Raw genomic sequence first — 27,888 nt, 5'->3', positions numbered from 1 at the left:
TATTCACGTAGGTTACCTTTATCAATCTCACATGTTTGTTATGTTTGCCTATACGTATATTAAAACTGGTATAAATTTTATGTATATAAATGCTATGTGGATCCATACAAACATTTGTGCATTTTTCTAGTGTCATGGTATATGCTTAGAAAGGATGATTTGAGGATCTGGAGAGATGGCTCAATTGTATGGTCTCATGCAAAAGATCCAAATTCCGTTTCCAGATTGTACATTGGGTTACTCATAATCACTTATGACTCCAGACATATACATAATTAAAAATGACCAAAGTAAGTATTTTAGGGATAAAAGAGTTTTTGACATACTTAGCATAAAAGTCTAGGGTTCTTAGGAGTGCAGTCTAAGACTAATCAGAAGTAGTAAATAATAGTTTCAGTTAGCATGTTGCCAACTTAAATATTTTATGTGGCTAACATTACAGTAATTGTAGTAGGTACAGTGATAACTAGAATGAGCATTGTTCCTTGTAGTGATCATAAGTAGCTAATACTGGATATTTTTAATTACTAAGTCATATAAGTGTTAAATTTCTATCCTTGTTCTTAATATTATATTTATAGCCAAAAAAAGTATAGTAATAGTGTAGAATATGATTTTTAAGGTAGCATCTATTAAGATTTAAAGAAAAGTGATTAAACTTTATAATTAGGGTTTTAAATCTACTTTTATGTTTCAGATTTGGACCTAACGTTTCTTTTTTAAAAATTACTTATTTTTATTTTATGTACATTAATGTTTTGCCTGCATGTAAGTCTGTGTGAGGGTGTCAAATCTTAAGAGTCACCGACAATCATGAATAGCCATACACATGAGCTGCCACATGGGTGGGAATTGAACCCAGGTCCTATGGAAGACTAGTCAGTACTCTTAACCTCTGAGCCATCCCTCCAGCATCCCTGAACTTAGTTTCTTAAAGTCATAGGTACACTGTATTGTACTTACCAGCTTCCAATTTTCTTTTTTATTGTACTATTATTTCAAATGTCTGCTTTGCTGATTCTTCAAAGGAAGAGTTTCCACATGGGGTGGGGTAAGACAACATCTTAAGCAGTGTTATATAAACAAACTACCCTTGTGCTATTTGAACTATTTTACCTAGCCCTTATTTATAGTCTGTAGGTGAAACACTGTGAGACAAGAAACAAAAAGCATCGGAAATAAGAGACACGGGCTCCAATTCATTATTAACCTGTTTTAACTGTTAGCAGATTTGTGTATCTTAATTTTCATGTATTTCATTTTAATGTTTGTATTCTTTTATTAGGCTCTATGTAAGGACAATATCTACCCAGCTTTCCAGATGTTTGCTAAAGGTTATGGAAAAAATAACGAACCTCTTCGTGGTTACATCTTAACATTCTTAATTGCACTTGGATTCATCCTAATTGGTTAGTTCTATGAAGGATATATTATATAGGTTTTGGTATGTTTATATATAGCATTACCTATAATCATGAATATCAAATTATTAACAAAATGTGCCTTGCTTTAGTGCACTAAATTAATTTCTAATCAAAGAAGAGTAAGTAAAATACTGCAAATAATAGTGACAGATATTATTTACTAAAATTGTTGCTATTACATGAAATTAGGGATGGAGGAAATAGAGGAGGTTACACTTTTTTTTTTAAGACTCATGTAGCTCAGGGTGGCCTCCTATTATTCACAATTGTAGTCGAATATACTGTTGAATTCCCGATGGTCTTGCATCTATTCCCAAGGACTAGGATTGTAAGCATGTACTCGTAAAATATATGATAGTGTAGGAAAAGGGTACTAGTGTGCCCAGGAAGATAATGCCTCTTTGTGATCATGTGCAAAGCTGTGGATCCTGTTGATTATTCTAAAGATAACATTAGGCTTTCTAAAGAATTGTCTAGACCCTCAAATTAGTTGATTGAAACTTGATTATGCCATCAGTTGTGATAGCAGGATATTAGTATCAGTCTGTGGTAGATTTAGGGGTATTTATTATGCTATTTAAAAGTTAATATTTCAGAATTTGTAGTTTTAAATACATTAATTTTTTTCTTGTTTCTTTTGCAGCTGAATTGAATGTTATTGCTCCAATTATCTCAAATTTCTTCCTTGCCTCATATGCGTTAATCAATTTTTCAGTGTTCCATGCATCACTTGCAAAATCTCCAGGTGATTTCACATTTTAGAAAGTTGTATATGCTAATGGCTATGATTTCTGAGAAAACAAAATTTCTAGTTTTCTAAATTTGGTGTTTGTGAGTTTAGCTCATTAGAGTTGTTTTCTTTTATAATTATAGTTGTTTTCTTTTATAATTATGTCAAATTCAGTGCTCAGAGATCTTTTGTTATGAAGTACACTGATAATAAGCTGTTTCTTTTCAAAACATTAAACAGCATTTGGCATATTAAAGAATTAGTCCTATTTTGAGAATTTCTTTACTATTTGCTTATCTGATTCAGTTCTCATAACTTTGTCATTATTTAATAACTGTTCAGAATTTTTGGTACTGAGAATTGAGCTGGTGCTCCAGGCATGATAATCACAGCACACTCTTCACCACTGAGCCTAAGTGCCAGCCCCCAACATGTTTTTGCACAGTGAATTTTGTAGAATTCTAGCATAGGGGCCTCTGTCAACTGAAAAAGTACCATGTTGCTTGTGTTCTAAATGGGGCAGGGCTAAAATCAGGAAGAGAATGGAAAGTACAGAAGGATTTAAGTACAGAACAGGCCAGTAGCAGGTGGGGTTTTCAAAAGGAAAGGAAGTATGAACACATGTCTTAGCTTCAGTTTTACTTTCAAAATAAAATTTTATTGAAATAATTTTAAATAAAAAGTATTTTTGACTATTAGTGATAAGGTTATGAGTAGTTTTTAATTCATTATATTTTATTAATTTATATATATTATTAGTATGTAACTAATACTAATGGAAAGGTATGAATTTCTTGGAGTCACACCAAGATTTAGTTACATGGGTAGGTTGTTTGAAATGTTTAGTAAATTCATTAGAACATGGCTGTGTCTCATGCTGATGACCAGAGGGGAAAGCTGCTCCACCCAGGAGCAAGTCTACATGAAGTCTTTCCTTTTTATGGTGCTTCTGTAGTGTTCACTATGATGGGTTGATTTAAAATGTCAAAGATTGTATTGACTGAAGGTCTGAGAAGATGCAGTAATAGGAAAATATTATCTTCACAGTCACTAAGAATTATCAAAACCAGTTATGCTCAATAATAGTCATTGACTTTATTGTTTGATGTTATCCTTGAACTTAAAATTGAGTGTGGCAACCATAATAAAAACTATTTTATACATAATTTAGTGTCACTGTGTAAAGCAGGTGAAAACTCTGATTACGTTTTCTGTCTGTCATTGTTAGGATGGCGTCCTGCATTCAAGTACTACAACATGTGGATCTCCCTTCTTGGAGCCATTCTGTGTTGCATCGTCATGTTTGTCATTAACTGGTGGGCGGCCTTGCTCACCTACGTGATAGTTCTCGGACTGTATATTTATGTTACCTACAAAAAACCAGGTCAGTAGTCTTTTCTGCTTAGTAGTTTTACTTAGAAAATGTCGACAAATTCTTGTTACTTTTTATTCAAGCATCTTTTGTATATTTGAAAAGGTGTTACATGCAAAACTTACAAAACCTTCTTTCCAAATAATTTTTTTGTTTTTAAAGTACATTTAAAATGTTTTATTCCTATAGAATTTCATTCTCACCCATGAATTAAATGTGACTAACCTTTTTTAAGAAAAATAATAAACTAACATTCTGTTGTAGTTATGTTTTAAAATTGTCCTGAAGGTTCCAGATTTGCAGCACTCTAGTAACTACTAGCGAAATATGTATGTGTATGTTTGCATGTGTGACACACACATATGTAGCCTCTTGTCATCTTAGAGCTGCTGTATGGCAAAGAGTTCAGGCACTGGGAAGATGTGTCTTTCCCAAAGAAAGTAAATATATATAGTTTGTGTATTTGTGTGTTTGTTTGAGACAGGGTTTTCCTGTCCTGGAGCTCACTTTGTAAACCAACTGGCCTTGAACACACAGAGATCCATTTACCTCTGCTTCCCAAGTGCTGGGATTAAAGCTGTGCACCATCATTGCCCAGCTAATAACGAATGTTCTTAACTGAGAAATAATTAGTGATTATCATCTTCCACATTGATGATGTCTAGGTAGATCTCCATGTAAGGTGATGAGGGTGAGGGCTATTAGGATTTTTTTCAGTGTACAGAAAAAGATCTAGCGTAAAAAAGACAGGAGAGTTTGGTCCACTGGCATAATCTGAGAAGGAGCAGGTCCAGCAGTTTACAGCAGCGATGAGACATTTCAGTGTGGATGTGAAGTGATGAGCTTTTGGATTCAGACGGTGGCTGTAGAAGTGAAAGGGCAAAGGAGCTATATTTTTAACTTTTTAAGAGCAATTATTCCTTCAAAATACCTATTAAGCATATATTAATGTGTTTAAAATTAAGGACCAACCTTTTTATTCAATAGTAGAAGACATTTTCATGTTTAAATAGCTTGAATGTATTTACTGTACTTAAAATATGCCTTCAGCTACAGAATGAATAATTTTAAATATTTTATTGTTGAGAGATTGTTCTGAGTTATGTGAACATGCCATCATCATGCCCTTATTAGGTTATGCCTTTTTAAATTGCGTCGACAGATATGATATCTTCATATATTTCTATATACTGGAACTATGCCTAGTTATAGAATAGTGCTTTATTTTAGCAATTGACTTATAAACATGAAGATTCTGCCCTATTTACTGTCAATCCCATATGTCTGAATTGGCTGCTGTTGGTATCACACTGTGTGACCCTGTTTTCCCACAGATGTGAACTGGGGATCGTCCACTCAAGCCCTGACTTACCTGAGTGCACTGCAGCATTCAATTCGTCTCTCTGGGGTGGAAGACCACGTGAAAAACTTCAGGTAGGTGACGAGGACCATGGAGGCATTCTCTGGTCGCTGGTCATTCAGTTCTTAAACCATTTCTGTATGAATTAGTACAGGATATTCTGTTTTGTTTGGATGGCCCTGGGCAGTTAATTATTCAAAATCAAATCATGCAAAAAAATTTGTCTTCCTTCAAACTGTTATGAAAGTTTTGGAACTGTCATTTAAAGAAAAATAACTTTTTTCTCTTTGTAATCATTCATGTTGATTACTATTTATAAGTTTCTTTAAAATTTTTTATGTGTATGGACATTCTGCTTGTGTCTGTGCCTGTGCACTTGCATGCCTGGTGCCTGCAGAGGCCAGAGAAGAGTCTTAGGTCCCCTGAAACTGGGGTTACACACAACTGTGAATTGTTATGTGGGTGTTGGTAATTGGCCCCTGTAAGGGTTTTTTTGTTTATCTGTTTGAGACAGGGTTTTGCTGTATATGTATATGTTTCACTCCAGCTGGCCGGGGACTCCCTTTGTGTAGACCAGACAACCTTTCGACTCGGAGACCCCACCTGCCTCTGCTGCTTGAGTGCTGCGAGCACAGCCATGCCTGCTGCTGTAGGCTCATTTTGATACACCTATTTCTGTAATTTATTTATACTAAATAATTCTGAATTATTCCCATTACTCAGCAACTAAGTGGAAACCACTTGCAGTGATCGACTGCGTTTAGCCAGAGTGCTTGCCTTGTACTTCTCTCAGGGAATGGCTGTCAGTAGTCTATTAGTCACCAGTGAAGCTTCTCTAATGTAGTGCCAAAGCACTGTAGAGAGGTGCTTTTCTATATTCAGAAATATTATGTAGATGAAGTCTAAGACCTTTTAGCTTTTTTATACTTAATATTTTCATAAAATAATATTTTCTAAATTGATCAAATTTTTTAGCTGTGAAGAGGTGACTTTTTCTGGCCATGAGTCATCACCTTTCATTGGCTTCTGTCTGTAATTGTCTTTCTGGAACACACAAGTTGTTCCAGAGAACATCTTTGAAGAGGAGATACATTTCAGGAAACAATTGTTCCCTTGAGAAGGAGAATTTGTCTGTGTTCCTTATGTTGCTCTTTTGGGCACCTGCTCACCCACTGTCCCTTTTCTCTGAAATGAAAAGCTCCCAGAGACCGCAGCTTTGCAAGTGAGAGAGGGGAGGAAAAAAAAGAATGAGAACCCTGATAGAAAAACTCAAATGTTAGTGTATTTTGGGTAGTTGATGTGACAGAAAAATAGAAATTATTGTTTTGTGAGTTGTGTAACATAAATGAATATATGAACAAAAGTTACAATTAGTCTTAAGCCAAGTAAAAACTTGATTGGACTTATTTTAATTGAGTGAATTTTTTTAAGTTCTTTTTATCCCAGTTTGGTTTTTTGCTGTTTAATAATTTATATAGTTGAACTATTCTGTATCTCAGTATACTCCTGTCTCTGCTCCCATGTATGTTCTAAATTTTTTTAAATATATTTTTTTATTTATTATGTATACAATACACCTCTATGCCAGAAGAGGGCACCAGACCTCATTACAGATGGTTATGAGCCATTATGTGGTTGCTGGGAATTGAACTCAGGACCTCTGGAAGAACAGCCAGTGTTCTTAACCTCTGAGCCATCTCCCCAGCCCCCTGTTTTAATTTTTTATAAAAATTATAATAGACATAGCATGAAGGGGGGAGTTTGTAAAATTTTGCCTTGAAAACCAATACTTGCCTTATCTATCCTCTATGTTCTTTTCTTACACCATAGGCAGCGGTTTCTGCAATTTGACTGCTTTGTTACCTGTTCATTTTGTATCCATAAAGCCATATTTATCTTCCCGTGCTTTCTGATTTTTTGATGGCCATTATTTTCTCTGTTTCTGGCTATAGTGCATAGATGTACTCTTCCCATACTTGCAATACATTGTTTGGTGTTACTTTGATTAATTCATATTTAATATTTGTATTTTTATGATGTTAAATGGTAGATACAGTATAATTTTTTACTTTGTTGTTGTATTAAAATTAATAATTCTTTTTATATTTAATTTTTGTGCTTATCTCAGCCTTCATCAATGTTGCCAAAAGTTGAGTTACTTGATGTTTCTTTCTAATAGTTTCCTTTTTCTTTTTTATTCATTTATTTATTTTTTTATTGGGAAAAAAAAATTCCGCCTCCTCCCAGCCTCCCACTCCTCCCCCCCTCTCCCCACTCCTCTCCCCCTCCCTCTCCAGCCTGAAGAGCAGTCAGGGTTCCCTGCCCTGTGGAAAGTCCAAAGTCTTCCCTCCTCCATCCTGGTCTAGGAAGGAGAACATCCAAACTGGCTAGGCTCCTACAAAGACAGGACATGAAGTAGGATCAAAACCCAGTGCCATTGTCCTTGGCTTCTCGGCAGCCCTCATTGTCCGCCATATTCAGAGAGTCCGGTTTTATCCTATGCTTTTTCAGTCACAGTCCAGCTGGCCTTGGTGAGCTCCAATAGATCAGCCCCACTGTCTCCGTGGGTGGGTGCACCCCTTGTGGTCCTGACTTCTTTGCTCATGTTCTCCCTCCTTCTGTTCCTCATTGGGACTTTGGGAGCTCAGTTCAGTGCTCCAGTGTGGGTCTCTGTCTCTATCTCCATCCATTGCCAGATGAAGGTTCTATGATGATATGCAAGATATTCGTCAGTATTGCTCTAGGATAGGGTCATTTCAGGTTCCCTATCCTCAGATGCCCCAGGAACTAACTGGGGACCTTGCCTTGGGCACCTGGAAGCCCCTCTAGGTCCAAGTCTCTTGCCAACCCTAAGATGGCTCCCGTAATTGAGATATGTGCTTCCCTGCTCCCCCATCCAACCTTCCTTTATCCCAATCATCCCGTTGCCCCAAGTTCTCCCCATCCTACCCTTCTCACTTTTCTCTCCCCATCTCCCCTTACCCCCCTCCCACCCCACCCTTAAGATCCCGATTTTTGTCTGGCCCTCAAAAGGTCTGATCTCCAAAATATATAAAGAACTCAAGAAACTAGACTTTAAAATGCTAATTAACCCAATTAAAAAATGGGGCACTGATCTGAACAGAGAATTCTCAACAGAAGAAGTTCAAACAGCCAAAAGACACTTAAGGTCATGCTCAACCTCCTTAGCAATCAGGGAAATGCAAATCAAAACAACTTTGAGATATCATCTTACACCTGTCAGATTGGCTAAAATCAAAAGCACCAATGATAGCCTCTGCTGGAGAGGTTGTGGAGGAAGGGGTACCCTCATCCATTGCAGGTGGGAATGCAAACTTGTGCAACCACTTTGGAAAGCAGTGTTTCGGTTTCTCAGGAAATTCGGGATCAACCTACCCCTGGACCCAGCAATACCACTCTTGGGAATATACCCAAGAGATGCCCGATCATATGACAAGGGCATTTGTTCAACTATGTTCATAGCAGCATTATTGTAATAGCCAGAACCTGGAAACAACCTAGATGTCCTTCAATGGAAGAATGGATGAAGAAAGTGTGGAATATATACACATTAGAGTACTACTCAGTGGTAAAAAACAATGACTTCTCAAATTTTGCATGCAAATGGATGGAAATAGAAAATAGTATCCTGAGTGAGGTAACCCAGACCCAAAAAAATGAACAAGGGATATACTCACTCATAATTGGGTTCTAGCCATAAATAAAGGTCAGTGAGTCTATAATTTGTTATCCTAAAGAAGCTAGATAAGAAGGTGAACCCAAAGAAAAACATATAGCTATCCTCCTGGATATGGGAAGTAGACAAGATAGTTTCCTTTTTCTTGAGTCTGGGTTCTTCTAAAGTACAGTCTCTATGCTCCTTGACAAAGAAGTTCTGCGCTGGTGCTGAAGCCTTCCTTGCTAGTCAAGTTCTTAATGTAGATTAATGTGGCTTTGCCATTCTTCAGGGAATTTAAGTCATTTTTAAGGCTTTCTTTTGATCTGATTAGATTTCTCAGAAAGGAATATTTTAAGCTGTTTATATGTCCTTGTTACCAGAATTCTGAGAGCTAGGTAGGGAAGGAGGTGAATGTTTCAGAGTTTTGCCCATAAACAGCCTCTAATCCTCTAGCTTAGATTGCTGACTTCTGCCCTTAGCTATTTCAGTGTCTTCTGGACCACAGAGGCCTCTTTAGCAAGAAGCCATGGTGATGGAAATGACGGCTCAGTCTACTTGCTTCTTATGTAGACTTCTTATGTTCCTGATTCAGATTTCTTTAACACATCATCACTGCTGTTTCCAGACCCTTGCACTCTAGGCGGCGTTGCTGCACTTGTGGTATAGAATCAGCAGCTTCACAGCCTCCTCTTCATTTAGTGTTTCCTGATGGTCTGCTCCCCCATTCTGCTGCTTGCTTTATACCTTTCAATATTGTAGTGCTGTTACTCATGGGTTTGTTAATTTCATGGTTTTATCACTTTAACAGAATTATATTGTTTATGGGTGAGTCTACTCTAACAAGAAGCTTTTTAAAAAGCAATAATTAAATGTTGAAAGAGTTGACAGATGTTCAGACATAAATGGCTCATGGCAAGTAGGCAGATTTGGCCATGTGGCACTACTGTTCCTTACGCATTGCCATTCCATTGCCCCTAGAAGATGTGTTTTGTATTTGTGATCAAAGTCATCACTACATCCATGATCTTGCTTACAGGAAAGAAAGTATGGGGAACAACTCACTTTTAAGTAGCATAGTCTGAAAAACAAACACCTTATGGGTTGTAAAATACTCAGAGTTCCTTTGCTGAAGAATCATGCTACCTGTGGAAGCTGAAAGGTGAGACAAGACAGTCTGAAGAGGGCACTGAGCTGTTTGGGCCATAACGTTACATTTGATTACTCCAAAGCACCTCTCAGACAGAATTGATTTTTGAGCTACCTCACTAAATTTCTAAATCTTGGTTAATACTTTTATTATTTTAGGGATGAGTCAAAAAGTTAGTGTTTAAGTTAGAATTAAAGAAAAATTTAAAGATTCACTTAGTTTTGTTTTATGTATATGTGTGTCCTTGCCTACATGTATGTCTGAGAATCAGAAGAGGGCATCGGATCCTCTGAAACAAGTGTCAGCCTGTTGGTAGTTGCCATATCTGTACTGGAACCCTCATCCTCTGCAAGAACAGGAAGTGCTCGTAGGCTCTCTGGGTTCTTACCTTAGGAGTCCTTACTGAGCATCTTTCCAATCCTAACCTTAGGAATCAGTCAGTTCTTTGCTAATTTCAGGAACTTTGCTATCTGTTTTGGTGGATAAATTGATACCTGGATATTATATAAACAAAATTTATTTCCTCTTTTAGTTAGTGAGAATGAGCTTTTATTTTTCAATACAGAGTCTCTCTCTGTACTCCTGGCTGTCTTGGAACTTGCTATTGTAGATCAGGTTGGTCTCAAACTCGCAGAGATTTGCCTGCCTCTGTTTCCCGTGTGCTGGGATTAAAGGTGTGCACTGCTGTTGCCAACAAAAAAGCAAGTTTAAAACATCTAAATATCTTTTCACCTTTTCATGTTTGCAGAGATACTTGAGTGCAATTTTGGCATTCATGGTTATTAACTAGAATGAAAATATTTTAGTCCAATAGAACATGTAGTTGATTCTACTTACATCACAGAAGTCTTAAGTAAGCTGGATTAGACAGGGTTGATACATGAAGTGATGCCGTTATGCTGAGATGGAACTCACCTGTTTATATTGTGGTTTCGTTGTGCTCAGTAAATTTTTTAGGATCTATGAAATGGCTGGAACATTTCTGACCTTTGAAGATAAAAAATTATTATCTCATTCTTAAACAAAATAGTAATTTCTGTGGCATTCCCAGAAACTCAGTGTTGTTTGGAGGGGTATCTGGTATGCTATTTCTTACAAGGTTTTTTTTAACATTTGGTATTATTTATGTGTTATATATGTCTATTTGTCTGTACGAATGTGCTCTGTGTCTCCAGGGGCCCTTGACAGCCAACTGGAGTTACACGTAGCCTTGAACTGTCTGACGTGGCTGCTGAGAACTGAACTTGGGTCCTTTGGAAAAGCAACAAACACTGTTAACCACTGAGCCATCCCTCCAGTCCCACATAGCCAGCATCTTCCTAAAGTTCTGTAGCTTTGCTCTTAGAGAAACCACATACAAACTTCAGATTTCAAACTGTTCTAATTTTATTTTATTTTATTTATTTTATCTCATATTAGGCCACAGTGTCTTGTTATGACAGGGTCTCCAAACTCGCGCCCTGCTTTACTTCATCTTGTTCATGACTTCACGAAAAATGTTGGTTTGATGATCTGTGGCCATGTGCATATGGTATGTATTAGTTTTGTGTTCTATAGTAAATCATTCTTTCACTCATCAACTGGGATTGTAAATTACAAACTTTGTAGATTAGAAGTCGTTAGACAAATTTGTAGGATTTCTTTTAGATGTTTTATTCAAAATGCTTTTTCCTTTAAGTCACAGTCACAAAGTAGCATTTTTAAACAGATACTTTGTGATTTGAATCAGGAGTAAGAAAAATATCTATAGTAAGTTTTCACCCCCAAAGTAGTACTTTTTTAAAAAATATCATTTTGAATCTTGAAAATAATTGTGAAATGATGCATCATGCGTTGTGCATTGGAGCTGAGGTGAGGTTTTTTTTTTTTGTTTGTTTTGTTTTTTGTGGCACCTCCTGGCCAGCTGCGTCAAGAGAAGCTGACTATTTCCTTCCCAGCCATTGATTGTTGGATACTTGTTGAAGTGGATGACAAAAAATGATTGCTCTTCGAGCAGATGAGGGAGGGGGACTTGATCGGGGGAGGGGGAGGGAAATGGGAAGCGGTTGTGGGGACGAGGCAGAAATCCTTAATAAATAAATAAATTTAAAAAAAAAAATTTTTTTTCCTGAGGAGCACATGGTCACAGAAGTAGCTGCAGATGTTCTGGAAGGGTTTTGTGGTCCAAGTCAGTGGGAATGACAGAGTTTTCCATGACTCAAGGTGTCTTGCTCCACAATAACATGTGCCTGCTATTGAGCGAGCGGCATTCCTGCTGTAGATCAAGGAGGATTTGGGGAGAGGGCACAAGTCTTTTTGAGATGCATCATGGACACAGTCTAAGGGCTGTTAGCTTGGCTACTGTAAAAAAGGGAGAGAAGGATATTTCTGTACAGTAAGTACTGTGCCTCAGCAGCTGGGGTCCAAAAGAGCGAGCATAACCTGATGTGTGCCAATGTGTTATCAGAAAACCCTTAAAGAAGGTAGGCAACAAAGGACCAGACCAGCCAAGACTCAGCATCATGTCACTCCACGCATCCTGTGACACTGCTCTGAACAGACAGTATGATAAGAAAATGAGGAGGCTGCAGAATATGGTAAACATTTGCCCAAGAGAATGAAGGGAAGCCACCAAAAAATGCCAGGAACAGATTGCCGAGAGAGTAGGCTGTCCTCACTGAGAATTTCTATTTGTAAATCTGAGTCCAGTTAAAAATAAGTCTTTTAAGAGTAACAAATAAATGATAGGCATTGGAGGGTAAAAAAAGAAAAACTAGAATGTCGTATTTGTTTTTTCCCCAACTCTGCTCCATTATTTAGGTGCCAGAATGTTTGTTGTTCGTTGTATTGCAATTCCTGTAACAGTCGCTCTTGTATGGTTGCAAAGCCAAGGCCACAAATATCCATGTTCACACTTGGGCTTGTGTGGAGGGTTTGTCATCAGCATTGACCCCACTCAGGGTACATGGAGTGTTCTAGTTTGTTTCTAGCTGAGCCTTGAAGTCAGTGCCTTGAGCACAAGATGTTAGAAAGAAGGCAGTTTCCATTATTAGGAGATATTTTTCTCTACATATTTTTTATTTTTATAGCTTAATTTATTTTTATTTTATGTACTTTGTTTTGCCTGTATGAAACAGTGAGTTGTTTTGTGGGAAATTGTTTTGCTGGAAATTGAACCTTGGTCCTCTGGAAGAGCAGCCTGTACTCTTAACCACTGAGCCATGTCTCCAGCCCCTGACATACTTATTTTTAAGATATATACTTTTAAATACTTTCAAAGTTTTGTTTTATATATCTGTGCCTAACAAATTTTATAGATTGTATAAAAGTATCAAAATGGAATTTTGAAAAAAAATGTAATTTTGAGTTAGCAAAGCCCATTTCCTTCATCTTATAGAAGTATATGCCTTACTTTGATTTTTTACTGATATTCTCAATTTACTGTGATTCAGTAACCCAGACACTTAGACCAAACAGAAAGCAAAATTGGAGACTTTCTGTAGAGAAATAGAAGGCTTTATTTTGCATTGTGTAATATCTTTCCATTTTCAGTAATTGCAAATTACACTCATTAATTTAGGATTGAAATATTTTGTTTTAAAATCTTTTTTCCTCCCTTCTCCAGGCACCAGCAGTGCTCTGCCTTTTTGCATAACCTTAGGTATTAGAATTCCCTCAGGGAAAATGAAAGACTGTTATTTCACTTCTCCCCCATCCACACAAGCACATTCTTTCAGACCAATGCAAGAGGATACCTTTTCTAAGTGTAAAAGGAATTGTGTGTCAAGTAAAAAATTCTGATAATATTTTGTTTTAAAGGGCCCTCGAAGACAAGCTATGAAAGAGATGTCCATTGATCAAGCCAAATATCAGCGATGGCTTATTAAAAACAAAATGAAGGCTTTCTATGCTCCGGTTCATGCAGATGACTTGAGAGAAGGTGCCCAGTATTTGATGCAGGTGATGAGTCTTTCACGTGGCTGGACATTAAAGCTTTTATGTTTTCTACTTAATTGTTCATGTAGTCTATATCTTTTTAAAAATATCTTTAAGCAAACCACTAATCATTTTGTAATTTAGAAATCTGCAGAAATGTTGTGTTGTTGGGTGACACAAAGAGCCTATTAGAAATTCTCTTAACCTGTTCACCTCTCTCTGTTAGGTGTTTCTCACTTCCTTTACCCTCCAGGTTTGTTTTTAAAACATTGAGTCATAGCCATCTTTATTTTGCTTTTTCGAAAATTCTTGTCTTTTATATTTGTTCATTTACTAGCTCTTAGTTTAGACTTTATGTATTTTATAAGCACCACAATAGGAAATTTGGAATCATTCCCAGGTTTAAATGTTAGTGCTGTTGCTGTCTTATTATGGATCTTGAACCGAACTATTTACTTAACTTCGGAACTCTGTTTTCACTTTCCTAAAGATAATAGGGGATATAAATTGAAACAGTGTTTACCGACTTAATCTTAAAACCAAACAAGTACACATTAAAAGTAAAAAGCGCTGTGATTAGAACTGTCTGTTAAAGGTGAGGTGAGATTTTTAGCTCTGCTGCATGCTTCTTAGAACGTAGGAATAATCTTTGGAGCTTTGTTAGGAATAAATAAACTTTAGGAAAGCCAAGCGGTGAGTAGGTTGTAAGTAATTACGACCCTGCTGCATGGAAGCTGCTGCAATTTAATGACGGCAGAAAATGAGAAAATTTACCGTATACAGGTGGCTTTGAAAAGGTTGTCTGTAATTGCTGTCAATGAAAAGGAATGAAATGTGTCCTTACAAAGACTGGGCAAAAGTCATTTTGAAGCAAGGTTTTGTGGATGCCATTGATTGAAGACCAGCTTGGGATACATGGTAAGGATAAGCTTCCATGTAGCCTTCCATGGCTACAAAATAGAAAGAGAGCCAGATGCAGTAGTGCACAGCTGCAGGCTCAGCTCTTTGGAGACTGGGGATTATCCCGTGCTTTTGGCTGGCTTGGTCTACACCATGGGTTTCAGGCCAGCCAGGTTTATATAGTGAGACCTTGTCTTAAGTAAAAATCGAAACAAAACCATTATTTTAAAGATGAATTAAAAGCCTAGAGATAAAATGCGAATTTTAAAAATTAGGAGAATATATAAAATATTCAGAGAATGATTTTCTAAATGAAACCCAGAAAATAGAACTGTGAAAAATATCAGTAATCTTTTAAAAGTTTAAATCTTTGAGATTTTAAGGGAAACATAAACATTATGGGAGCATACTAATCCTGAAATATAGCCAGTAAAAGAATGGAGCGGTGTGTCTGGATATGCTGTAGGCCAGTAAATGAAGGGGGAGAGGGGAAGATGTGGATCAAAGAAGGAAGCTAGATGCCATGACTAGAGTCAAAGCAATTCTGTAGCCATAACGACCAGGACCACTTCTGTCAGGTAAAGAGAAGTTGGATGTGTTTGAACTGCCACAATCACTGCTAGACAAGAGCCTGGTGATAGAACAAGACTAGACTTCACGCATACACCTCTTCCCATGTAAAGATGAATCTGCAGTTTTAAGTTCAGGCACAAGAAACCACCTTGTGAATGGTTAGTTAGAGTTGTCTAATCAGCTCCCAAAACAATATTGGTGGAGCCCCTGGTTGTCTCTCAGAGACTGAGGGTGGGCCCTTATTGCTGATGACACCATTCACTTAGGACATGGGAATTAGATGATTTGATCTGGGTCTGACCTAAAAGCCTCTTTTCCTACAGTCTAGCTTTCATGGTTCCAGAAAGTGCTATTTAAGAAGCTAAAGGGGGAGGAGGGTGAGGAGCTCTTAAATAAATAATTCACCAATGTTGCAATGTTTCTGAAACATGATACTTTACCAGCATGGCAAAATATGCATAAGTGGCACTCACATGTTGGAGGCAACCAACAGCTGTCTAATTAGATCCAATCAGGAGAGTAATCATGGCTGGTACTGGAAACCTAGCCAGATTACACAGGCTAGTGAGGTCACTAGAGAAGATTTCATTGTTGCCACTTCGCAGCATCATTTGTAATAGCTTAACACAATTATAATTAATTTCAACAAACATCAGATAATTAAAATGTAAAGTGTATCACTATAGAATTCTGCATATAGGTGAAAACTGCACACAGCCATGTGTGTAGTAATAAGGGGCGGCGGGGCTGCGTTCCCAGCACCCCGGCTGCCTGGCTAGCTTATGCCCCCAAATAACAACACACAACCTGTATTCATTTAAACACTGCTTGGCCCTTTAGCTCTAGCCCTTACTGGCTAATTCTGATATCCCGATTAACCCATCTCTAATAATCTGTGAGAACCGGTCTTACCGGGAAGATTCTAGCCTAGTCCATCCTGGGTCAGAGCTTCATGGCGTGTGTCTGCCCGGGAGCGGGGCATGGCGTCTCTCTCTGAGGCATCTGCCCCCGAGAGGAGAGCTGTGGAGTCTGAGCTCACTTCCTCTTCCTCCCAGCATTCTGTTCTGTTTACTCCTCCCACCTATCTTCTAACCAATGAGGGCCAAGCAGTTTCTTTTTATTTAACCAATGACCTTCCTCCATCACATGTGGGTAAATCTTAGTGTTAAAAATAGCAGCTCTTAAAAGTACATGAAAAAATAGAGGTGCAATTTTTAAAAATTGTAAAACCTTTACTTGGATATGTCTCTAAACAATAGAATCATTAATATATGTGATAAGTGCACATGTAGATACATGCAGTTCTTCATGTGTATTTCATATGTCTGTCTGAACTGTGCTTATTGCTTTGTGATTTATAACTTTTTGTAGGTTTTGTTGTTCTTTTTTTTTGTTGTTTTTTCGAGACAGGGTTTCTCTGTGGTTTTGGAGCCTGTCCTGGAACTAGCTCTTGTAGACCAGGCTGGTCTCGAACTCACAGAGATCCACCTGCCTCTGCCTCCCAAGTGCTGGGATTAAAGGCGTGAACTTTTTGTAGTTTGTAATAGTTTAGTACTTCGTGTGTCTACTATGTCTGGTAGCGATGTGTGTGATGAGTTAATCCTGCTGGCTTTTGTAAGCTTTCAGAAATATTTTGATAACCACTTACATATGTAATAAATTTTATGAAGGAATTCTTCCTTAAAGAGAACTCACTAGAGCAGATTTCTTTTCCTCTCATGGTGAAAAAGGTTGCAGTGGAGCTGCACGGCCTCAGAAGCCAGAGAACCACTGCCCTAGAAAGCCTGTGTGCTGTACAGCCTTGTAATCTGGCAGGATTTCAAACTAATCTAGTGTTCATCGTCCAACTAACGTGCTTTCTATGGATCAGGAGGGTTCTCTGTGTGAGAGGAAGACAGAATAAGCACAGCTGTAGCACTGCACCTCTGGAAGGGGCGGAGCTAGCTGACAGTTGTTCTCGCTTATTTGCAGCCTACTTCTGCGGAGTTAGTGTAAATGCCACTGGAAGATCTTGTTTCCCTTTTTCCTTGTGGAAACCTATCACATAAGTAATAGATTTATCTTGTTTTTTAAATCATTGTCAGAAAGTGTTCCGTTCATATTTTTCTTCACTGCCGGTATTCTAGCAATATGGTTTTAAGTAGTTGATTCTTTCAGAAGAAATTATACTCTAAACTTCTGATTTCTCTTCTTTCTTTCTGTCTAGCTCATCTTGACTATCAGAATTTATCATTAAACTAGCATTCAGATATCAGGCTTCATTACACTAGTTTGCTAATGAGAACTTTAACAGTGAGATGTTAGCATGGTTAATTTCTTGATTTATGTTTTGGATTTTTTCTTTTTTCTTTTTTTTGGTTTTTCGAGACAGGGTTTCTCTTTAGCTTTGGTGGTCCCGGAACTAGCTCTTGGATACCAGGCTGGCCTCGAACTCCCAGAGATCCGCCTGCTTCTGCCTCCCGAGTGCTGGGATTAAAGGCGTGCGCCACCACCGCCCGGCTGGATTTTTTCTTTTTAAAAAGGCAGTAGACATCTGATTCTCCAACCATTTTTAAACTTTTATTTTATATAGCAAAATGATACTGTTCTTAATATTCCAAAGAGATGACTCTTCAAATTCAGTTGCTTATTTATAATTTCAGCCTAGAATTATCTTGTCTAGCATCTTCTTAGACTTCATTGGTCATGCTAAAACAGTTGAGTGATGGTGGTGGCTGTTTTTGAAAAAGGTTTTTGTGATCTCACTCTGGTTGTCCTGGACCTCATAGTGTTGACCCACCTGGCCTTGAATCACAGTATATGATCCTCTTGTGTCTGTTTCCTGAGCTGAGATTACAATTTTAATCTGGCTAACAGTGTTTTTAAAACTTGTTTTGGTATGCCACACGGTGGTGGTGCATGCCTTTAATCCCAGCACTCAGGTGGCAGAGACAAGTGGAACTCTTAAGTTCAAGGCCAGTCTGGTCTACAAGAGCTAGTTCCTGGACAGTCAGGGCTGTTACTCAGAGAAACCCTGTCTTGAAAAACTAAAACCAACCAAACAAAAACCTTGTTTTTCTTCTAGAATTCATAAATCGAAAGAATTTGGGAATTGCTAATAAAATTGTTTATACTACACGTTTATATCCAATACTGTAACCAGGCTCTAGGAATAGAGTGTGCTCTGATGTACTAAGTGTTGATAAAGTGAGGTCATCATCGTTTTGCTTAATAGTAGAAGACAAAAATGAAAAGCTATATAGCCCGTTCCTCTGTTATGGTTGTGATGACATACAAAATGACAGAGTGAATGCGGTTATTGTCACTAAGTTCTGACACAAGGTGCATAGAGAACAGTGCTGAAAATACAGAGCTGGCACTGCAGGAGGAGAGGCTTGAGGGAAGCATTGTGTTGTTCTTCTTTAAGGATAGAATCTGAAAACTGAATATACCAATGAGGTGTTTTCTGGAGAAGATGCTTTTCTTCAGTAGTAAAGTGTTTTCCTAAATACACACTGCTTCATAGGAATTGGAAATAATATCTCTTTTGTAATAGCTACACTGAGTGAAATATTTAAAGGTGAAAGAGATACATGTGGCAGTGAAAAAAACTGAGTAATCCTAGAGAGAGTTAGTGCATTAATGCCTCTGAAAGTGTAAGTACACAGAGTGTCTTACAGGATGTTTATTCCATACTTTTTAAAGTTAAAACTTTGAGAAACTATTCAGTGGTAGTATGCATTGCTTGTTTGTGTGAGGCCCTGAGTTTAATCCTTAGCACTCAAACAAACGTGCCATTTTCATTATAATAGGATTATGACATAGGTTTTTACCCCAAAAACATGACCTTGATAGTATTTTGTGCCATCAACAAGTCACTGCTGTTTTGTAACTGACTCTGTTAAACAGCTGTTGTGCCTGAAGATACTGAAAACACTGCTTGGTTCTGTTCAACACCTTTGACTCTGCCTCCACCCTGCAAAACAAACAAACAAACAAACAAATATGAGACTTCTATGGTTATACCACCCAGCAGATAGTTTTCATTTTAGAAGAAAGTTGGGATATTCTTTATTGTCCCTTACTTTCTGCACCTTAATTACTGAAATACTTTGGACACTGACTCATGGCCATGCCTTTGATAAATATTTGGATTCATTTTATGTTTTGCAAAAAAAAAAAAAGATTTAAAGATGTTACTTAGAACCATTAGACAAAAACAAATTAGAATGTATCATCAACATAAATGAGAGCTAAAACCATAAAACTTAAAGAAAACAGAGCTAAATTTTCCATGGCTTTGGATCTGGCAGTAGGCTCAGTTATGACACCAAAAGCATGAACCTTAAAACAGCAATAAATTGGACGTTTTCAGAATTCAGATGTCTTCCACAGAGGACTTTGTGAAGAAAATGCAAACAACTTAGGGAATGGGAGAAAGTTCCAGTCACTGTGAATAAAGGGTTTGCATTAGTAACTAAGTATAACTTAGTAGCTGCTGTTGTAATGCAACACCATGACCAAGGTAACTTATAAAAGAAAGTTTATTGTGGGTTATAGTTTCAGAGGTGAGTCCATGGCCATCAGTGCGGTGAGCATGGGGGCAGGGAGACAGGCAGGCAAGCATGGAGATCTGGCAGTAGCTGGAGCTTATATCCTGACCCACAAATGCAAGGCAGAGAAAGAGCTAACTGTGCCTGGTGTGGGCTTTTGAAACATTGAAGCCCATCCCCAGTGACACACCTCAACAAAGCCACCCTTCCGGATCCTTCCCAAACAGTTCACCAACTGGGGACAAGACATTCATATATATGAGCCTATGGAGGCCATTCTCCTCCAAACCACCACAGGTTCTGATATCCATAATATGTATTCAAAAACTTCTAACAATAATAATAAAACACAGAATTAGTAAAAAAATAAAACTAAATAATCTCCAGTAAACATGAAAAATATTTTTGATATTAGTTATAAAGGAATTGTAAATCAAAACTACAGTGAGATACTGTTAGTGGGGTTGTAGAAATATGAGAACTTGTGCTTTGTTGACTGTCAGCATAAACTGATAGGCTGCATTCTTTGACATTTATTCCTAAAAACTGAAGGAACAGTTAGATTTTTCTAGTGCAGGTATTTGCCACTGCACCATTGTGCACAGCAGCCAGAAGGTACAAGCTATACACAGCCAGTGTGTTCATCATCAGACGAATGGATAAGCACATGTGACATGTGGATATTTAAATACAAAGATACTGTCTATCTGAGGAAAAGACTACGGTACTCACTTTTGCATTAGCTTAGAAGACAACCTGCTAAGTGAAGTAAGCCAACCATCAAAGTTGTGGGATTTTGCTCATGAAGTAACCAGGTAAAAGTGTATTAAATGTCACAAGGGCCACAAGGGAGAAGAACATGACTAGCTATGAATGGCTGTTACACAGCCGTTGCAGAATTTCTGGTTGGGTGATGAGAAGGTTCTAGAAATAGTGATGTATTACTTGGCAGTATTGTGGACACAATAAATACTATTTAACATGGTAAACTTGTTAACTTTTTACCATGATTCATTTACGTATGTGTCTGTCTGTGCAGGTTTGTGTGTGGACTTAATAAACAGTGTCTTTCACTCCTTACTGGAACGAGCCAGTCTGTCTAGTTTGATTGGCCAGTGAGTCCCAGAGATCTGCCTGTCTCTGTCTCTGTCACTGTTATTGCAAGTGTGTGCCACAAGGCATGGGCTTTTACATGGATTCTGGGATTGAACTCAGGTCTTCATGCAAACTATCTCCTCAGCCCTTACCACAATTTTTAAAAAGTCATACCCTCCCAGGATATAATTTCTCAGTATACTTGAGAAATAAAACAAAATCTCAGAAAAGAGATTCTTTTGGACTTTGAGGGATAATTGTTATGATTAATTGCAGCTCTTTGTTTCTGTGTCCATGTGTGTTTTAAGACTGGATCTTCCTATCTGTCTCAAATACTATATAACCTATGACACTATATCTGGACTAGGCTGGTTTCAAACTCATTGCAGTCTGGCTCTGCCTCCTGAATGCTGGGATTATTAGCATGCACCCACCATACTTGGCTTGCAACGTAGCTCTTGGTGAGATTGCAAGATGAATACTTGAACTGTTGTGGGAAGGAACCAAACAGATTTCAGAAAGAACATGTAAATGATTGAAAGAATTCAATTTCCTATTGGAAGAATTCAGAACTCCGGACATTAGTGCACCTAGGCATTAATGACTGTTCTCAAAACACATCAAGCAGGCGGGGAATGCAACTGTTGTTTTTCTTTTCTTTTTAAATTAAATACCTTATTTTGGTTAGTAAAAGTACAAAATTTTTCATGTCATCAAGATATAAAAGTGAATTTAGTAGCTTTCAAGTGTTCCATTGTAATATCTGTTTTTATTTGTATTTAGTATAAGTAATTAGGGGTCAATTTTATATGTATAATTTACAAAAAAAATCCTGTCAATGTGGAAATACTTCACCTCTTAAAAATTGGCTTGTTAAATAGTGTGTATTTGAAATTGTGTTTTATATTTTAGGCTGCTGGTCTTGGTCGTATGAAACCAAACACGCTGGTCCTTGGATTTAAGAAAGACTGGTTACAAGCAGATATGAGGGATGTGGACATGTATATAAACTTATTTCAGTAAGTATGTTCTGAATTGTTATGTACTTAACAGAAAAATGCTAATTTTGAAGCATTCCCTCAATTTTTACCTTGTTTATTTTATGTAGTCCTTTCTTAATAGGTGCATAAAAATGAGAAAGAACCTCATGTACTATTTGGGTTTTAAAATGGTGACCTACTAGGACAATAATGATCTCTCTTTTCATATAAAACCTATGTACAAGTACTTATGTATAGGTACAGATGCAAATACATCTACAGAATAGCTCATGTATGTAAAATGGTTTGTTGACCTTTTTGTTGTATTTTTTTTACTTCTTTAATAATTTCAGTGTATCTGAGACATACTAAATCCTTTTAAACTCTTTAATTTCTACTCAACTTTGAGATTGCTTCTTTTTTTTTCTTTTCCAATTGAGTCCTTTTTTTTTTTTTTTTTTTTTTGACCAACTAGTGTGTGGTCAGTTTCCCAGGGATCCCGTTTAAAATGCTCCCTTGTTCTCCCCTCCTCAGCTAGTGGTAGGATCACAGGTCCACTGTCCTCCCTCTGTCTTGGAATTTTGTCTGGCTGGAGCTTGTTGTCATTTTACTGTGAGTTCATATGTGCAGCTGTCCTATTTATCTAGAAAACTTTCCTTGAAGTTCCTCTTTAGCTCTTAAGAGATGCTCTCTTCAGAGATGATGGCTGAGCCTTGGGGCAAAGGGTGTGATGTGAATGTCTGACTTAGGGCTAAGCATCCAGTGTGTGATCTCTGCACATTTGACCAGATTGGAGTCTCTGCTAATTGCCATCTACTGCTAGGAGAGGCGTCTGAGGTGGCACCAGTGGACATTGTCTTGCCAGGCCAGTCGTTGTAGCTTGCAGATTTTCATGAACGATGAGGTTGAGGCTTACTTTTCTATAGCACTGGTCATGGACTCTTCCAGCCCCATGAGCTCTGGTAGTAAGGATGAATGCCCGCTCAATGTCCCCATGGTCTGTGATTCAAGTATGTAGTGTCTTCAGCAATAGGTTTTTAGCATCAAGTTATGACGGTTAGCATGTTATACTTAGTGGTCTGTGTGACACCATTGACTAACAACTCAAAAAAATGGTAACCTAATTCTTGATACTGGGGTAATTTGTTAGATTGGGGTATGGCCTCCCCTCATTGTAGGGTAACACCATTATACCTCTATATACATCTATATCTTATGAAGCTTCTACAGTAGTAGGTCTCCAAGTTTTTTACAAAGGATTTTAATATTAATTACCCCTCTCTCCCCATATTTCATTCTTTACTTTGCCTCCCATCTTCCACCCCCGTTTAGCCCATTTTATTCTATTGCTCCCCCTTAATACTTTGTACTACTGTGCTCTATCCCCACATTCTTGAAGGCCACTTCTCCCCTTAATAAATTCCCGACTTCTGTGGACATTACAAATGGAACACATATATGTGAATATTCAAAGGTAACATCCAGAAATGAGAGGAAATATACAATATTTATCTTTCTGGATTTAGGTTTTCTTATTTAATGTGCATGTTTCCAACTCCCATCAATTTACTTGTGAATTTCATTTTCAATTTTCTTAACAGCTGAATAATTTTTCGTAGAAGTGTTACTGTGAACAAGAGTGGGTGTGTATAGGTACCTGCTTCCTGTGTAAGCTGGTAGGCTTCTTCCTGTGCTTTTGCAGTAGCTGAACAGAGTCAGCTTTGTAAGGTCTTCATTATGTCCTACACTGAGCAGCTGCAGAGATTTGCTTTTGTTCCCACGCTGGTCTCTGCTTCATCCTTTGAGTTGCTCTTGTTTGCAGCTACACGTGCTTGTTTGCCTTTTCCACTTGAAGTCTTGTTTTGAGCTCACCGTTCTCGTTTCCTCTGGGTTGCTTGTTTACCATGCAGCTTAGCTTTGTTTCACATCACTGTAACTTCCTTCTCACAGCTTGTCTAGTGGGTTCTTTTTATTTCTTTGCTACTTGCCTTTCTGGTTCATAGATTTTTGTGTATATATTTAATCCTACCAGTGTTTTGTAGAATTGAATTATTCAATGAGAGAACTTTTTTTTTTTTACCAGATTTACTTGTTAAAACTTGCTCAACCAATGTAATTTATACTAACAGTTCTCACAGTGCCATTATTATTGTACAGTATTACCTTGCATATAAATAATTGTTTTTAAAAACAAACATCAGTGAGAAACTCTTACCTTTAGCAAAGAGGTTCTAAGATGGAATCCACACGCCAGTTTTCCTGTGAATTTTGGTGGGATTACTTGGAACTTACTGCAGTGGCCCCTTTTCCTGAAGTTCCTGGTTTGTTTATAGATTTTTTTTTCATAGTTTATTTCAAAAGTCTTTCCGGAAATGATCAGAGATCATAGTTGCTCTTTTAGGAGGTCTACTTTGATTAGTAATGCCTGCAGGTGACAAATGAACCCTTACATTGTTAGGTGATTTTAGTAAGGCTAAAGTCTAGAGCTAGGACATCCTGACCATCTGGTGAACAGTCACTGCAGCTGTCTAGTTCTGTGCCTTGTATATACTATGCCTCAGAAGACAGACAGTAGAAATAAAGATTAAACGATGAGCTCTCAAAGCTGTGAGCTGTGCCGGGCTATGCTGTTTTCTTCACAGGCTCAAGAGCAGTGCAATGGAGTAATTAGCCTAGGAGATAGAGAAGCAGCATTTGGGAAATGGATTTATACTCCAACATTAGCAGTAGTTGTAGTCGATCATAATGGCCCTGAAAGGGTCCAAATGCTTTGGTAGTTAGCATATGTTTCTCTTAACTTCAAAGGAATATACCTAAGTTTAAGTGTAGTAGAATTGCTGTAATAGTTGTTTTCTGTCATATTGCCTTGCAAATGGAGGGGGCTAGATGGTGCAGTGTTTAAGACCACTCAGCTCCAGAGGACCCAATTCCTATTCCCAGAACCTTCTTCAGGTGGCTGTAGCTCCAGTTGTAGGGACATCCTCACAGACACTTAGGTACACATTTCTACACACAGACGCAAAATGAAAAATAAAATAAAATTTAAATAAATGAACAACCAAACAATTACCAACCAAACAAATCTGTTCCTGCTCTAAAAAGCTGCTGCATGAGTCAGTTGTGGTGCTTGGTGATGGTGTGAATTCCAGGAAGTATATTGTGAGGTGGCTTTGAGAGAAAGTAGGTGCAGAGAGCTAGGCTGCACTTAGGCTATGCGTGGGAAGTTGTGTATACAGTGTGCTTCTGACCAGAGCATCAGGTCGCACATTACTGTAATAGAAGCTTGCGTAGTATCAAGGGTATTATAGAAGAAAGGTGTGGGATTCGGAACTAACATGATTCATCTCCCACTGACTGATTTTCAAAGCATATTAAAGAAAACAGACATTTAGAGCTGACAGTAATTTTAGAGGTGTATAGGTCCTTTCACTTCCTACAGAGCATAACGGTTCTGTGATGCTTCCTTTCTCCATCGCAGTGATGCTTTCGACATACAATATGGAGTTGTGGTTATCCGCCTGAAGGAGGGCCTGGACATATCCCACCTCCAGGGACAAGGTGAGTGCTCCACAGTGGAGGTTGCCTTGTATGTATCACTTTGTTAGAAAATCATGCCTAGTTGTTACATGTCCTTCACTGACTTTCATAATTGCCATCATTTTTATGTCTTGAATCAGACTTGCTTAGAAGCCAACAATGTCTGCATCATAAAGCATGGCTAATTATTTATTATTAATGGAGAGGATAGAATTTATGATTTATAAATCATACACTTAAGAAAGGCAGATTGTAAATTGACCAACCAAATTTTTTGTAAAATTTGGATGAGAAAAATATTTGAACCTCTCCTAAAATACTTACATCACTACTTTGGCTGTAAGTTAAATAATACAATGCATACATTTAAAGTATTTTTAAAGTGACAATTTTAAGACCCAATTTAAGGTATAACTTTCTTGCAGATTTTATGAGAATGGAAATTTTCATATCCTTCTAATTTTTTGCTAATTCAAAAATACTGAATAGTTACCATTTCCTCTTATACAGTTAATTAATGAAATCATCAGATTAGTTGAAAAAGACAAGAAGCATATAAAAACTTGTAATCAGCTCATCGATTTAAACTCTTTGACTTTACACTGCTCACCTTTAAGAGTAACTTTGCAACTCTGCAACTTTGAAGAAACACTTTGAGTTCTCTATGAAATAAACACGCTTTGCTGGCTGAAAATGTATTTTTCTTTCTCTGGAATGAATCTAGCAGAACCTCATTTGAAGCCTTGTACCAATGACTATGTTTAGAGAATCTGACTCATACCCATTAACACTGCATAATTAGAAGCCGTGCCCCTGTCACTCACAGGAATAATGTGTTATTCAATTCTATTATTTAGTGGGGTTTGAATGTGACTGAAACATTTTTTAAAAGTATTGTGTATCTATGATCATTATGAAGTACTTCTTTGAAGGCCTTGTCCTTTGCTGATATCTGGTGTTGAGCCCAGGTGGATGTCTTCTAAAACTTACAGCCTTTTCCCATAATTTTGTAGCCTGGGCAGGTTTGGTAGCTTCTGGGCCTGTTTGCTTGTCTGTTAATGCCTAGCGATGTACCTCATAGGGTTGTCCTGAACAGTAAAGAGGTGAATTCTTTTAACCCCTTAGATTATGGCACTTGGATCCCATATCTCCTTTTGCTTCTGTACCTCCATACAAATTAGTGATGAGCATTATGGACAGATTATCAATTTTGTGTTGTATTGTCTTTATATGTGTTTTCCAGTTGACGTTTATTACTTACTCACTCCCCAGGACCCTACTTAGCCACTAGTACTGACATATTTACATGGACAATCATTTTAAACACTTCGGTTGTTTCTTAAGAAACCACTTATCATACCTTACTATTTCACAAGGGATACTGGTTTACCTTTTTACTATGAAGCCATGTCACTTTGAATAGTTAAAATACAATCTTTGATACTGTTTTAAATACTTTCATATCTACAGAAGAATTACTATCTTCACAAGAAAAATCCCCAGGTACCAAGGATGTGGTGGTGAATGTGGACTGCAGTAAAAAGTCAGATCAAAATACTTGCAAGTCATCTGGTGAAAAATCCATTACACATAAAGGTAATTTCCACTCAGAGAGATTTTTATCAAGAGTTGGTGTTAAAGTGGAGGGGATTGACTTTTGAGTATAACATACATTACAAAGTTCCTTTTCTTAAGCTAGACATTGTTTGCTTTTTCCTTAAAACAGAAACCATGCCAATTAATTATTACTAATATAGTTTTAAGTAATTTGCTTTCAAATATTTTTGTTTGAACTTGGGAAGAGCACCTCCTTTTTCATGAGGCTTACAGATAGTTCCATCCACAAGCTTGTGTGTTCTGCCCTAAGAAGAGGGATGACTTCCAAATCTTACTCTCCTACCCTCACTCTCCGACCTCTGTTGAGACTCGTATCTCCTCTGTCCTATTCCAGCTGATAACGCACTAAGAAAGAAATCTGCACTGTAAATCATCAAGCCATAGTGTACTTTTTATTTCTCTAAGATGACTACCATCTTTTTATGAAATTGATAGCCTTGGACAAACCATGTCTCTGCACAATTTATCTTTTAGATTATTTGAAAGCGTTAATGTTGCTTTTTATTCTTTTCTTTCCTGTGTAATTGCCTGCCTAGTGCAGTAGTAGAAAGTGTGACCTGCACACATTTCTCCTCTCAGTCCTTGGTGGCTTTATTATTCTTTTTTGTGTTCTCTATGCATTCCATAAACTGATTCTGTTTATTTGTTATGCATTTATTTTAATTTATGTGTACATTCTTTTGCCCTTCCCCCGTTTTCTTGGCTGAAACAGACCCTTTCTGTGTAGTCTATTACGAATCAATGCATGCAGTTGTATTGATCATTTCCTAGAAGCTACTCTGCACTCACATCTAAGAAGATAGTAATAAAACATTAACTTATCAATGTGTGCTACAACTTCATAGTTTTAAAAAGTAGGAAACTAGGTTAGTACATTTCTACTCTGTTGTAAAATTTTAGATGCATTTAGCCTGACTTAAAGAGTTACTTTGGTGGGTAGTAAGGCCCTGTTGGAAAAAGGCATTTGCGCTGTCTTATGACTTGAATTTGATCCCTGGGACTTAAAAAGTGGAAGGAGAGAGCTGAC

The 27,888-nt window shown here is 37.6% G+C and overlaps 1 protein-coding gene across 2 annotated transcripts in view; it reads left to right on the top strand.

Moving 5' to 3' along the window:
* LOC121443617 (solute carrier family 12 member 2) overlaps nucleotides 1–27,888 on the top strand; it is a 71,994-nt gene that overhangs the window by 30,473 nt on the left and 13,633 nt on the right. For both annotated transcript variants that reach the window (XM_041645438.1, XM_041645437.1), the window contains exons 12-20: nucleotides 1,286–1,409; nucleotides 2,068–2,169; nucleotides 3,383–3,538; nucleotides 4,861–4,960; nucleotides 11,132–11,243; nucleotides 13,511–13,651; nucleotides 21,640–21,746; nucleotides 25,186–25,265; nucleotides 26,715–26,840. In XM_041645438.1, coding sequence (XP_041501372.1) covers nucleotides 1,286–1,409; nucleotides 2,068–2,169; nucleotides 3,383–3,538; nucleotides 4,861–4,960; nucleotides 11,132–11,243; nucleotides 13,511–13,651; nucleotides 21,640–21,746; nucleotides 25,186–25,265; nucleotides 26,715–26,840 — 1,048 coding nt within the window. The remainder of the gene's footprint in view (nucleotides 1–1,285; nucleotides 1,410–2,067; nucleotides 2,170–3,382; nucleotides 3,539–4,860; nucleotides 4,961–11,131; nucleotides 11,244–13,510; nucleotides 13,652–21,639; nucleotides 21,747–25,185; nucleotides 25,266–26,714; nucleotides 26,841–27,888) is intronic.

The sequence above is a fragment of the Microtus oregoni genome, unplaced genomic scaffold (assembly GCF_018167655.1).
Source record: "Microtus oregoni isolate MIOR12 unplaced genomic scaffold, Mior012 000110F_ref0000174, whole genome shotgun sequence".
NCBI lineage: Eukaryota > Metazoa > Chordata > Mammalia > Rodentia > Cricetidae > Microtus > Microtus oregoni.
The sequence above is the reverse complement of the archived record's forward strand: the minus strand, read 5'-3'. Positions and strand labels throughout refer to the sequence as shown.